The 13888-nt window shown below is 30.9% G+C and overlaps 2 protein-coding genes across 2 annotated transcripts in view; one reads left to right on the forward strand and one right to left on the reverse strand.

The window, feature by feature from the left end:
• Positions 1-372: 372 nt before the first annotated feature.
• LOC125504089 (protein N-terminal glutamine amidohydrolase-like) lies at positions 373-3142 on the forward strand (the record flags this gene model as incomplete). Its single annotated transcript, XM_048665452.1, is given in 2 exon segments — positions 373-503; positions 1429-3142. Coding segments are annotated over 2 exon segments (241 nt in total), but the record flags the coding sequence as incomplete, so codon positions are not given.
• Positions 3143-3573: 431 nt separating this feature from the next.
• The window catches only part of LOC109540665, a 12287-nt gene continuing 1972 nt past the window's right edge, over positions 3574-13888 (reverse strand). The window contains exons 2-4 of the mRNA XM_019909109.2: positions 10210-10633; positions 7419-7616; positions 3574-5538 (exon numbers count right to left, since the gene is read on the reverse strand). Of these exons, the coding sequence (XP_019764668.1) occupies positions 7425-7616; positions 10210-10633 (616 nt within the window). The 3' untranslated portion in view covers positions 3574-5538; positions 7419-7424. The remainder of the gene's footprint in view (positions 5539-7418; positions 7617-10209; positions 10634-13888) is intronic.

Consider the following 13888-nt stretch of genomic DNA (forward strand, 5'->3'; position numbering starts at 1 on the left):
CTGTTAGGCCTAATTAATCTTAGAATGTTTTAAAGTGTTGCAATTGTGATGTATTTTAGTGTGTGATATGATGAAGCTGTTGACGAACTGTGATTGTGGAAAACACCGAAACGTATTTTAATTGATAAATAGACAATAAATGACTGAAGCCCAGGAATTGATTTTGATTTGGAATTATGTTGTTAAGTCATCCATACAAAAATTCGGAATATTGCCACACTGCATGCAAATATGTCCTACGTTTTACGGTTAATACATACGCAATAGTATACGCAATAGGAATACAATATGTACCTATAATGCAATTAATTGGATTTTTGCATCTTCAACTTGGTATCTAATATGTGGAATCTCGTATCAAAAAATGTTTCCTTTCAGATATTTCAGAGTTATTCCTGCTGCCGAGTTTGTGAACGATTTCTCCTCCGATAGAAGACATATGAAGCGACCAGATGGAACTTGGATTAAGCCGCCTCCAAACTATCCAGCAATCACTAATTCAAGTAAGTTGAGTGTTTTTGAAACATCACGTAATTAATTATGTTATTGATTAATCATAACATTTTTTTAACACGTTGAAATAAACTAATATTTTACGAGGTAAGTAATTTTGTACATACCTCATTATCACATGCAGTTTTCCAGTGAAGCTTTTCACATCAATAACAAATAACGGATTTGTTAAAAATATTTTAATTTGACGTTTTCAACCTGCATTTAGACGAAACTATTATTCTGGCGTTTTTTCAATCACGGAGGCCAAATTATTCAGAATAAATGTTTTCATGCGTCTTGGATCGTATAATTGAATTTCCCATTTTTACCCAACTTTAAGTAGAGTTAGAATCAGTTTCTAAACATATCGAGAAGCGCGAAAATATAGACCTCGTCCGGAAACTGGGGAATATACGACCGAAATATGAAACACATATGAAATAATGTCTGGGTTGAACACAGACACAGCCACACTTGTCCGATAATAATTAGACAATCGTAAAGCTATTATATTCCGTAAAATACGGACTAAGCATGTTAGTCCCTACCCTCAATGATATAATTTGTTTTCATGCTGTTTTGTAACTGATTTTTTCTGTTAAGGAAACTCAAAGAAGTTCAAATTCTTTTGGGCAGCCGTTTTTTAAATGTTTAATCATTATCCGTTAGATCTGTTAATAACGTTGAATATATGTGTTTTCCATGGCATTCCATGCATTTTTTAAATTCAACCTGATATAAGTATTTAATCCTTTCTAGATAAATGATTTAATGAACCAAAATAGTTGTTAGACAATTCGTAAATGTGTTTATGCAATGCATAAATGCTTTAAAAATTTTGTGAACTATGTTTTTCTCAGCAAAATTGCATTGAAGACAATACAATATGTATTTATCTTCAAATCTATTGTTAGTAAAAGCGACTTAATATAGGTGCTGACCATAATCTCGAAGATTACATTCAGATGGATCACAACAAAGGACCAGGCGAAGTACTAAATCTCACTCAGTTTGTTCAGCGGTTCTATAAACCGGCGACTTAATAGAATTAGAAATAAGTTGGAGTTTACTGGTCAATTTTTGGGAAGCTGGTGCCCAGATGGTCTGGAGACAGTTTTTCACGTACATATATTGGATATTCAAATTTCTCTAATTGCCTCTTCATTTGAACTTTTCTATAGCACGTTTCTCTCTTTCTCTATCGCTCAAAAGCAAGCATTTTCAATGTTAAATTTATAAATATTTACTATGAAATATATGATACATACCACGTATAACCAAAGTAAGGCAGTTACACTATTTTCGTTGATGTTTAGATGGTAATGCAGTTGCAATTATTTTTCAAATTAATTTTTGTTGCCTCGCATAAATCGCAATTCAAAAATGTCAATTAATTTAAAAAGGTGAGAGAGTTGTTTTATTTTTAAGTAAAGTTGGAACTCACTTCTCTCGTGTGAAGTCGAAATGTTTTGAAACGATCTTTAGTATGCATTTTGTCTATTAAAAGATTTCTTATATAAGTTGGCCCGGTTTGCGACATTGCATTATCATAGAAATAGTGTATTGCCTGTATCTAATTTTAGAAAACAATAAATGTTGCTAGAATTAAAGTGGAGGAGTAATTGTTTCTAAATGTGGAGTGTAATGTATTCTAGTCTCATATCAAAACTAATTTGCGAAGCATATATTTTTTGTTTTGCCTATTCAAAAATTATCAAAATTTAACAAATTCAATTATTAAATCCAATTTGAAATAAATTGATTTCTAAAACACGTGAAACTATTTTAAGCAACCGAAAACACAGGGTGTTTAGTGGATTATGTACATTTAACCTGCCTTTGGAGATCTGAATAAACGTTTTTTCCAGTTAATTTTTTGTGGAATAACCTTTGATTTTTCAAGCAGTGCGCTCTAAGTGTTCAATATATTTGAATTACATATCTTAGTCTGGATTATGGTCTGGATATTTTGAAAAAGAACATGTATTGGACATTTTCTGAATTTTTCAGACATTCTTGAAATATATTCTAAATAATAAGAAACAATGTACTTAAGTAGATTTTAAAGTCTTCTTGTGGAAAATGTTGCATTATAATCGAATATTTTTTAAATGGATTTGCTAGTTTTACATTTTACATCATGTGATATTAGAATTTTTAGTAATGTTATTATTACTGTTTTAGAGTATTAGTAGTATATAAAATAGTTTGGTTTACTTTATTTGGCGAGTAGACAAATCAGATAATGAAAACATGAATTGTTGCAGACAATTAATTGTTTTTACTTTATGGCCTTTAAACGGTAGTTAATAGGCGTACTTAAGTTTTGAATAAAGTTTTTAGCTTTTTATTAAAACGTGTAACCGTAACAAATATGTACACACACACATTTGTATTCGTTCGAATATAAATATTCTTTTTTCGTCACCAAAGACTGCATCTTGCCTTCCATTTATACTTATAGTGTGTTCGTTAATACTGAATTCGAGTTCGCTGAATACTTTAATTGTTTATTAGATGTGTATAATGCGTTTCTATGTATTTTCTTGTTGATCTTTTAAATATTTACCTATAAGGCCTAACTTGTAGTATTTTATATGGTATATACTGTATATGATATGGAAAATAAAGCTCGATTTAAATGACAGTCTATATTGTTTATGTATGTGTAGTTCTGTAAAACTTTCCCACCAATAATGCAATGAGACTTTGTTTTTCGTCGAAATTTTAATCGGATTTGTCGACAATTTTCTACTACTAGACTCGTCTTATTCCTTTAAAATTATCTATTTGTTTAACTTGCTTTAAATTATTGGCAGTTTAACCTGCATATATGTTCAGACATGAAATTTTGGTTGTTGTACGTGTATTGTCTTCATGCACATTTGTGTCAGGTTTAAAAACACTAAGTTTATTAATATTTGAGTCTGTTTATTTGTTTTTGATACTTTCCAATTTCTGTTCAATGGGACAGTTCGGTAAAATTTTAAAAATTTAGTAAAATACATCAGAATAAAGTACTTACCTGACTTTTTTTGAATTCTCAGCAGACATTTGTAATGCAATCATAACTAACAGTTTTATACTAAAATACTGCATTTATTGACAATAATCTAAAAAGCATCCAACAACGTAGTTCGGTTACAAAGGAAAACATCAGCAAGCATATACACGTATAAAAATAACCATTTTTGAATGTCGTTTAGAGCAACTTTTTTGGTAAAAGCCACAAAACAATATTGCACAGTATCCCTTAAGCCTTTATGACGAATATTTCTTTTTTATAACTGATATTAAATATATACGTTATATGACTATTATAGTTTTACAATATTTTCTAACATTATTTATTGTCGTTACACAACAGTTTGATTTAATTCATAATGTAGTAAATACAAACTCAAGGTAACATTGTAACAAATTACTTATCGCTATGATTATGCCTAATGATAACTTAGGTTGTCCCGATTATAAAACCTACAGTTCTTTCGTGTTAACTATTTTGTTTTGAGAAACTGTAGCTGCATCCCTTATCAATTTAGATTGTCTAGATCGAGAGGAATTTTAAAACCTATGTTATCTTCAAAGATATGTCCAATATAAAGTACATGTTTCCTGACAACGCAGTTCGTCTTAATATACATTTCTACTGTGAAGCATATTAAATATAATATACAGGGTATTTGCGAGCAGCGGATTGAAGTACCTTTACTTACTCAACTGATCCATTGAACAGTTTTTTTTGGAATAGTATATAGAAGCATGATGACATCAAAGTAGCTTTGTGTGTTAATATTTTTTCATATTAAATACAAAAATATTTTTAAAACGTGGAAATTTCTTTGATATTGTTTACGTTATTTGGTTACAATAGAGATATTCTCATAAAATTAACCGTAAAAATGTAAACCCAGTAAATGGCAAAGCTTTAAGCAAATTTGTTTGCATTATAAAAAACATGTTTACAGTAGAAAATGTGATCAAAATATGCTTGGTATCAATTCGTCTACAATTGATAAATATTTTTTATATTTCTGAGCGCTGTAGCTTTGAACGCAAAAATTGAAAATTATGTTTAGATCTGAATAATCACCTTATATCTAATGATATTAATCATTTATCATTAAATGATTGAAGCAACATAAAGTGGAAGATAGAATATGAAATATTATTTTTTATTAGTGTGCAAGACAAAGTAAAATGCCTTACATTTAACATAACAAGCTAAAACAATATTAGTCATAAACAAACAAAAATATTGACTATAAGTAGGAAGAAGAATCATTTGGATAATTTTGACATCATAACTATTTACATGATATAATCGTGATATGATTATTCTATGGCTACGAGTTTTAGATTGCATTTAATACATATAAAAGCTTTTTTAAGTTGATTTACAACCGCATTGAACAATATGTTTTTATTGGTTCCTTAACACATATTCAAAAGAACAATTTTGGTAACTGGGAAAGAAGTCGGTATAACTAGATGTATTAACTTCTGAGACAATGATAATAAACTGGAAAATATCTGTAATAAAAATATTTTTTTAAATCTATTATTAAATTTTTAGGAATACCAGCTTAGTTAGTCAATATATACAGAATTGGAAGACGTTGTGACTTTGTCATTGTATTTACATTTATCTAACTCTAATCATGCTTTAAAATGTGTAATTTTTATTTATAATTTTTACAGGCATGTCTTAGGTATATGGTTTTCTAGCAAATCCAAATTATTGTTGTATTTCTAACTAGATTTTTGATCAAGTGTTCTTATATCTTAGATAATGCTAAATAACATAGTTGACACATGTTGTCGTTTTTTGACAATGTAGTTACATAAAGATTTTTAAAATTGACTACTAATTGAAACCGGAAAAATCACTAGTAATAGACTATAATTGAAATCGAATTGACCTATGGCTAGTAGAAGCAGGCTTCAAATATTCCAGTTGTGTTTCGCTTACATGTAAAGGGACTGTTGTCAGGCTTAGGGGTGTGCTTGCTCAAAAATTCTTCTTTAAGTAGTAAAAGTAGTCTGAAAAAAAAGATTACATGAACTAATTGCTTGTTTATATTGTTTGAGTAGATTTTTTTTTCTTTTTGGCATATTTTAATGTATTTCACATACGAGTCGAAAACTACATTGTCCTTAATATAAAGAGTGGCATAAATTCGATGTTATGATAATCAAACTCAATAATCATAAGTACTATTATCTCCCGATCTGGGTGTTTGAGGGCAGCTATGTCTTAAAATTGCTCATTATTATCATCTGTTTTTCAGTTATGTTAAGTTTTTTTGTTAATTTTTATTTTCATTTTGACTTTTTGAGGAAAACAAAAAATTGTTGCACTTTTATGAAATGCTTATTTGAGTTTAGTCTACTTACTTATGGAGTGTTTAATGTTAAATTAAGCAAAAAACTATCTTTTATTAGCTACATGTAATTTGTAGTGCGATTTTTATGAATAGGAAAACAGATCTCTTTTTTTGAGAATTGTTTGCCTTTAAACTGACTGGAATCAAATTTACCTAATTTAAAAATTTACCTATTAATCATAATTTACTTAATTTTCAGACAAAGTTTCTTCTTGAATCCTTATTAACTATTTATGTCGTTAGGTAGTTTACGTTATTTGATTTAAAGTGATTAGTTTGTGAGTTGAAAATCTTCCCGGATAATGTGTGATCTACGATCTAATTATTGTAATTTTCAGGGCATTTTGAACACGATTCTTAAAACGAAACTACTACTACAATTACATTAAGGCTTCCAAAAAATAATTTGAATAGAACCGCTGTGAAAAGAAATGTTTTGTTTTTTATTTTATTTGTCGACTTTTCAATCGCATTTTGGATTTCCATAAAATAAATAATGTTTTTTCCTTTATATCATTTTTTTACTATACTTGTGTATTAAATGCCACTACGAAACGATCAAGCAGCTAGAAGATACGCACTACCAAATTTATTTGCAGTTAAGTTAAATAAAAGTTAATTAAAAACAATAAGTACATGGTTTTTTCACATTTCGTGTTATTTATGTCATAATTTATTGGAATTATTGGAATTTAAACAGATATTCAACAGGGTGTTAGAAAGTGTGCAAAATAATTATATAATAATTAGTATGGATCAAAATATACAAAAAGTGTTGGCAAACATTTATTGGAGATTGTTTATTCCTGATGTACAAAAGAGCAAAATAAAGTTATAGAAAAACACAAATAGTATATTATTTATCGGTTTACAGAAAATAGGTAAAAGTTCTGGGAAAGTTTAGGGAAAAAAAGGGAAAAATTAGTGAATCTTAAAGCGACAGTGATTTAGAAGTGGAAATGGATGGAATCTCGCCTGAACTTGAACCGGTAGGCAAAACAAAAATAACGAAAATCTTACACATAAAATATCTCGTATTCAATTCACCTAAGGACCTTTTTATTATTATTATTGACTTAGGGAGAGAAATAAAAGTTCTCACTAAGGAAATGGAATAAATAATGGTGACTTCTCAGGTTAGTAGTAAAAAAATACATAAGATGTTTTATCCTAAATATTTACTTAATTTTCCTATATAAATTATTATCATCACGTAGTGATTATTATCTCATCACGTAGTGAATCAAATGCATTACATACTTTAAAAACTAAAAAAAAAAAAGCAAATGTCACCTGTAAAGCTGCGATACTTTGGTACTTTCTATGTTACTTTTTGATTCGTTGTATTTAACTGTGTTATTTGGTAGAACGCCAATCTAATCTTAATAAGTTAAAGAACAATTCATTAAAGTAATTTTAAATGGAGCAACTGGTTTGAGGTACAGAAGCGAACAATCTATCTCAACTCATTCAGGCAACTAAAGAGCTTCTTGTAAATTTCAAATAATAATAAGTAATTTAAATTACAATATATACCTTTAATTATGGTAGTAAATCGCAGTTGCAAGCGGCTCCGCCGTTTCCATCTGAGCATTCTTCTCGACACCAAGCTTCCCAACCTATCGAAACTGATCCATCCAAATCCATACTTGCAGTGTCGAACGGGTTGTTGGGATCAGATGACTTGTTGATGATATATTCGCGGTACAAGCTGCAGTTTTGGCAGCCATAAAGCTAAAATAAGACAATAACGCGATTGAAGAAATAAATTCAGTGGGGCACGAGATAAAGTAGTATCGAGTTTGTAATACCTGAAAGAAAGTGTAGAGGTGTGTTTCTTATTGTAATGGCATGACTTTTCGTTTTTATGCAGCTTATGTTTGTTGCCCAACAGCAAGATATTATTAACAAGTTTCTCATAATTGTACAGTAAAAATCGAAGACATTTTTATTTTATTGATAAAAAATTATATTTGAATGAATTTTTAAGATCAATTGTTCAAGATCAAAGAAAACTGTTTCTAATACTATTTAAGTGAATAATCTTTCGAGGCTTTAGTCCTGCTGCAAAACTACTAGACATGTTCTTCCCTTGTAAAAACGTGAGCTTATTTACCATTACATATACCTAATATCGTCTGATATTATTTAAGGAAACCTAGTTTTTTTTTGGGTTTAATAATATTTATGATTTATGTGGAAACCTTTTCCTGCAGTATTTAAACAAAAATACGTTGAAAATGTAGTTATTTGCTTTCTAGGTGTTTGAAATTCAAAATTACCTCTATACCTCTATTCGTTTATTCACTTCGAAACTGCGCATTGTTTCTTTTTCCGTTCATCTCGATTTTACATTTAAGCAAGACTGTGATTTTGATTTAATTTGAGCGCTAATGATAGATTGCACTCTTTCTGAGCCTGCCAATAAATATCTATAAAAGCATTTTATGTTTTCATTATTTTTAATGTTATTATGTACTTAATAAGCAGTTTTTGGAATAAATATATTTTATTTATTTTTATATTTTTGAATCTCCCAAACAAGTGGCAATAATCCATGGCTGTCCATACCTGTTTTCGATCAGAATTCTCTCTGTTTTAGCGACAAAAGTAAGTGACCATGATTATAATTTTATTAAATCTTAACTATTTGAGCAAGTTTTTAATGAGAAAATGACAATAAGTATGTATCAAAGGAGTTAGGCTTTCAGGTCATTGCTTGAATCTGGTGAGTAGAGAGATATTTCTTGTAATATCTGCTATTTACTGTTTTTAAAAAAGTGTTTTATTATGAGATTTAAGTTTTCAATCAAGTTTTCAATTAAGTTTTCAATCAGTTGAAATATTACCGCAAATTCAATGTTCCATTGTTTTTCTGTTTTTATTTCTTCAATTTATGCTAAAATACGATCCTTCAACTTTTAATTAAATAAAAGGCCTACTTTAGACAGTTAAAGTCTTTATACATTTAGCATACCTAATTAAAGACAGACATTATTTTTTTAATTGAGGCGCATGCTTAGTTAAAACGCTTTAATGGCCGACAATTTCTCATTTAAAAGAAATTACAATACTTGTATATATACTTTTCTTTGGCATTTAATTATTTTTCTGCAGAAAAGGTCTAAAATAGCAAAACAGAGTTGCTATGAGGTTTGAGTTCAGTTATTTCATATTCTAATCATTACTAATTTGTCGGTTTCCTGCATTATAAGTAGCAAATAACAGATTATATTTCGTGAGACTAGAAGTATAAAGAAACATTCGATTGATGAGCCAAAAACTGAAAGAAAAACAGCACGAATCGGCAATTATTAGCCAGCATAGTTCATGCTCAATAGAAATATATAAAGGTTTGAAATCACAAGTTATAAAATTCTTTCCAAGGAAAAATTTCTGGTACATGTTTGCTTTGGAGATCACACTAAATTTATAGTGTATATTTTTCTCGTGAAAAGCGCATGAAGTGTGGTGCAAAGTATGGAATAATCAAAACTTCGCGCAATCTGTCTCATTGATTTGTATGAAATTTTGTTCATTTTGTAACAAATTGTCATTGTTCATTGTATTCAAAGTGTCTCGTTTTTTAGAAAATTGAACTAYGTGATGCTTTATCAATRGAATCCTWTAAATATAAATTAATTAWAATTCCTTAATTTTGTTMCACACTATATATGATAGCGTYTTAAATATTTTAGTTCATAAAATACGGGATAATATGTATTTTTTAAATATGGCGTAAAAACAAAGAAAAAATGAGCACKTMTGCGCACACGTATGCGTACAAAACGTTTAAGACCARAATGTTTTAAAGGTATTCTGCGTACGATTTTSWATTACTAAYTTTTTTACTATTAAATGGTRTAATAACARTGAGCATAAATATTWTRTTYTCTCSACTRGCATTTATGAAAGTTKWAWTAATTTTAGYAATAAATAMGATTGTTWTCGYGGAATGAGAAAAATTAWATTSTGRTATTACGGTTTACGCAAAATATGTCAGGGAGAGATAAAAGAGCCCCAGAAGTGAAATAAAAGCAGCAGATTAATAAAAAWGTATGAAAAGTCAAACTAAGGGGGAGGRTGGATCTGAGAGGAGAATTTMTGATTTAATTGAAAAGCTTTGTTACAAATTGTTTGTACTGGCTGAAAAATCAAAATAATTTCCAATTTATACTMTTTGGATACAACTGTAAATAAGAGCGTTAGTTCATTTTTTGGTATTATAAAAAGTGTCTCGAAATTCGATTGCCAAATTAAGATTTAAGGAAAYGAACGGGAAAAGTGGGCAATAAAAAGCCAAAATAAACACAAACGAATTACTCACCTGGTAGCCATAACTCACACAAAACGCGGAACAAATTTCCATAAAATTGGTAGCGTACAGCTTCGAGTCATCGTAAGTGCAGGCACACAACGGATAACCTAATCGGTTCTTGCACAATACGGTACAGGAGTCATCCCGAGCCGTAGCGTTGTACACCCTGATGGACGTCCCGTTATTGTCGCTCTCGTTCTGACTATTCTGGTTTTGTCCTACGAGGGGCAAGTTCGTGGGCATGAGGTCGAAGCAAGTGTCCCCGCAAGGAGTCCCGCCTAGTCCGGACATGCACAGCTCATAACAAATGCGAGTCCTGTGGGACTGCGACAGGATTGGCTGTAGGGCGGAGTCGTCGTAATTGGTCCGGAGGTTCCGGGCGTGGGCGCCGAAAGCGAACAGCAGGAGCAACATCCCGGGGATTATCGACGTCCTGCAAGTTGAAAAATTTTATGAGCCTCCACAGAGGCGTCGACTGGGAAACTTTTAACGCCTAACGTGCATTGTGTGTTGGAGATGTATCTATTTTATTAGCATTTTATGATTAATGCGTCTGGACACTTGCCAGATGCCTACAGCCTGTGGGAAAGCAGGCGTAAATCTTTAATAAGCAAATGCTGGTCAGGGATAAGAAGCTACAAACATCTCCTTGTTACTCAAATATCTTTAAGACGGTGCCAGACGATGGCAAGTCAAATAAATGTTATGAAGGACTATCTACAAGTTCCTGCAGTTTTTTTACTTGATGTATCGGAAAGATTCTATATTATTCCGAGCTGTTGCCCCATTATCCAAAAATATGGCACATGAATYGACTACTTACTGGTCTGATATAGAAACCCGTTCCGAAAATATTCCACTAGCTAAGCGAGTATCAGGGAAATAAAATGTAARAGGTTCTACAAACATTCAACTATGATCAACAACAAAACAGCCTTCCAGCAATATGAGAAAATACATGATTTATTGAATAATATARTATTATAAGTGTATGTGTATGAGTTGTYATAATAGATAGCAATCCGAATAGTAWTSCGTTATTAARAGAATATTTTATTTAGTGTAAGATGATCGACATTGAAAACATTAAAATRGGYAACAAGTAGATGGATATCAAAGAATAAGTTTTAGWGTKGWWAGTTGATGGTCAYTTGAMMAAGARCAACTYTTTGTGAACTTAATCTGGTTGATAGGAATCGCTGATGGATACTAAAGTTTGATAAAAAGTTGTGATTTTAACAAWMARTATTTTATYTATACACTATCGGACAAARGTAAAACAACAAAGTTTGTTTTCACTAACGTTTGTTSAAACAAAATTTAAGGATKTYGATTTTTGACCTAYTGTAATAAAAKYTAATATTTACGCAAAAATWATTGTTTTGAAAATATTTTGAGGTGCTCTAAATCAAGTTCAAAATTTGTTGAAAACAAATAATAYTTAKCMTGTAAAACGATGAGAATARGGGTGACAAAAGYAAAGCAACAAATTTCAGTCTATCGAKTTTTATTTCAACAACACATTTTAGACCAATGACGATTAAAACCTTTAGTAATTAATGGCGTAGCAAWTGTTATTAATTACTTGTTGATAACAACGCGGCATTGAAGCAATCGACTTTTGAAAAACATTAAGTGGATGAATAGGGTTTAGATCTGCGGATTGTGCGGGCCACTCCAAAACTCGGCCGTAATTGCCGCAAACGCCTGTTGAAAAATGTGTAAAGTGTTTTGGATCATTGTCCTGTTGGACGACTTGAGGAAGCACAGTATGTTGCATTATATCCTTACAAACAAATCGGACCATCCTGTCATTAATAAAGTGTAAGGAGTCTACTCCAATACATGAGAAACAACCCCATAAAAATACTGCCTTTCCCTTATTTAATTGTTGCATCATTGGATTGATGATTGATATCCTCCTCCGTATTGATTGGTCTCCTTAGACGTCTCATTCCCTCAAAACCAAATCATTTGTACCTCGTTTCATCACTAAATAGGACTTTTTTCGAGTCGTTTAAATTGTGTCGTGCAAATGCCAATATTGCTGCTATATTTCTTCCCGAAATTAACGGTTTGCCAGTCGGCCGTCTGCTAATTAGCGTTGCTTCTACCAATCTTCTTTCAACTGTTCTTGTACAAACAAACCTCACTATTATTTTGTACTTTTCTTTCAGTAAAACAGTCTTTTAGAACAAATTATTTAAAAGTTACTTTACTCTTGACGCGTTAGTATTTAACAAATAAAAACAAATGTAAAAATTCAATTCTTGTTGTCCTGGTTAAAAAAGCCTATTATGTTGTTGTGTTAAGTTTACAGTTGACAGGACTTAAAATTTACAGTACATTTGGAGATGCATTAAGTTGCATGAAAATCCCATTTTCATCACTATCTAAAATCTGTGCCTATTTTGCAGGATATTTGTAAATAAAAATATTAACTTTTTTATTCAATAGACCTCATTCCCGTCTTCTTGTTTTTGCCGGCGTTCAGTTAGCGCGACTCAGTAATTTAATTGAATGTTCTAAAATAGGTTAAAAAGAGCCAACGGTTGGCTAAATAAAAGGTTTTCGCATTTCGAACAAAACCCGCATTTCCCACACATTTAAATAATCCTTAAGTTAATCAGATTCCCTGAACAAAAATCAGTATAGGCCGCTTATGCGCTTGGCCAAGCGGAAAATAGTGCGTAGGGTCTGGCGTTGACATTTGCTGTTCAATTGTTTACCCTAGAGCGTCCTGAGGGATAAGGGACAGGGAAGTGTGTGCTCCTGCCTGCGTCTGACTGGAATTTATGATGTTCCTAAGGGTACCATGATATATTTGCCCCGGATGATGACACTTATTAAATCGTTTGCTCGTCTAATGCTCCAAATACTTGCAAGGATTATGTGCCATTTACTCTTCAACTGTCCTAGAAGGGGACAATGGTAGTTACACTAACGGTTTATCAACCTGTAACTCATGGCTTTGGTCAATAATCTTTGAAACTAAATATTTTGCTTTTTAATTTTTGAATTCCAAAGAATTTCTCGTTCTTTACATTGAAACTCAAAAGCGATTTTATTGTCTCTAAGAAGTTTTCCCTATGCAAGTTAATGCTTTGCAATTTAACAAAATTAGATACATTTATTACCGAGTTTCTGAAGGCCTTCTTGGAAAGCCAAAAGAGCGATGCTGAAAACGCAGCTACTAAAAGTAATTTGGATCATACATTTTAGACCGTTTTTTCGAAAATCGAAAATTATGAAATGTCTGTGTTGGCGATGAATAACTTATTGATGTAAGAACCTTTTTGTCCTGATATACATTTCGTATGGTGTATTGTGTAGAAGGATCGACTTTAATTTTTTACAGTTCACAAATTTAACGTCGTACCAAAATGTGGTTTTCAAAAATAAAGAAATTTTATTATCACAGGTCGCACCTAAATTATAAAATTATTTTTTACAAACTTCTTTTTGGGTATTTCGCCTCAAAAATTTTGTTTTTAAAAAAGACAGAATTTCCTCACGTCTTTTATTACCGATTGATAAATAGTGCTCCTATTTCGCAATAAGAACGAATTATTTATCAAAAAGTAATGAAGAACTATAACCTAGAGGGTATCCTGCGACACACTTAGGCTCAAGCTGTAAGAGAAAATTCCAATTAGTAGAGAAATTAATTTGAAAAATTACCTTGACG

This window comes from Dendroctonus ponderosae, unplaced genomic scaffold (assembly GCF_020466585.1).
Source record: "Dendroctonus ponderosae isolate FM_Combo_2020 unplaced genomic scaffold, Dpon_F_20191213v2 Dpon_F_20191213_381, whole genome shotgun sequence".
Taxonomy (NCBI): domain Eukaryota; kingdom Metazoa; phylum Arthropoda; class Insecta; order Coleoptera; family Curculionidae; genus Dendroctonus; species Dendroctonus ponderosae.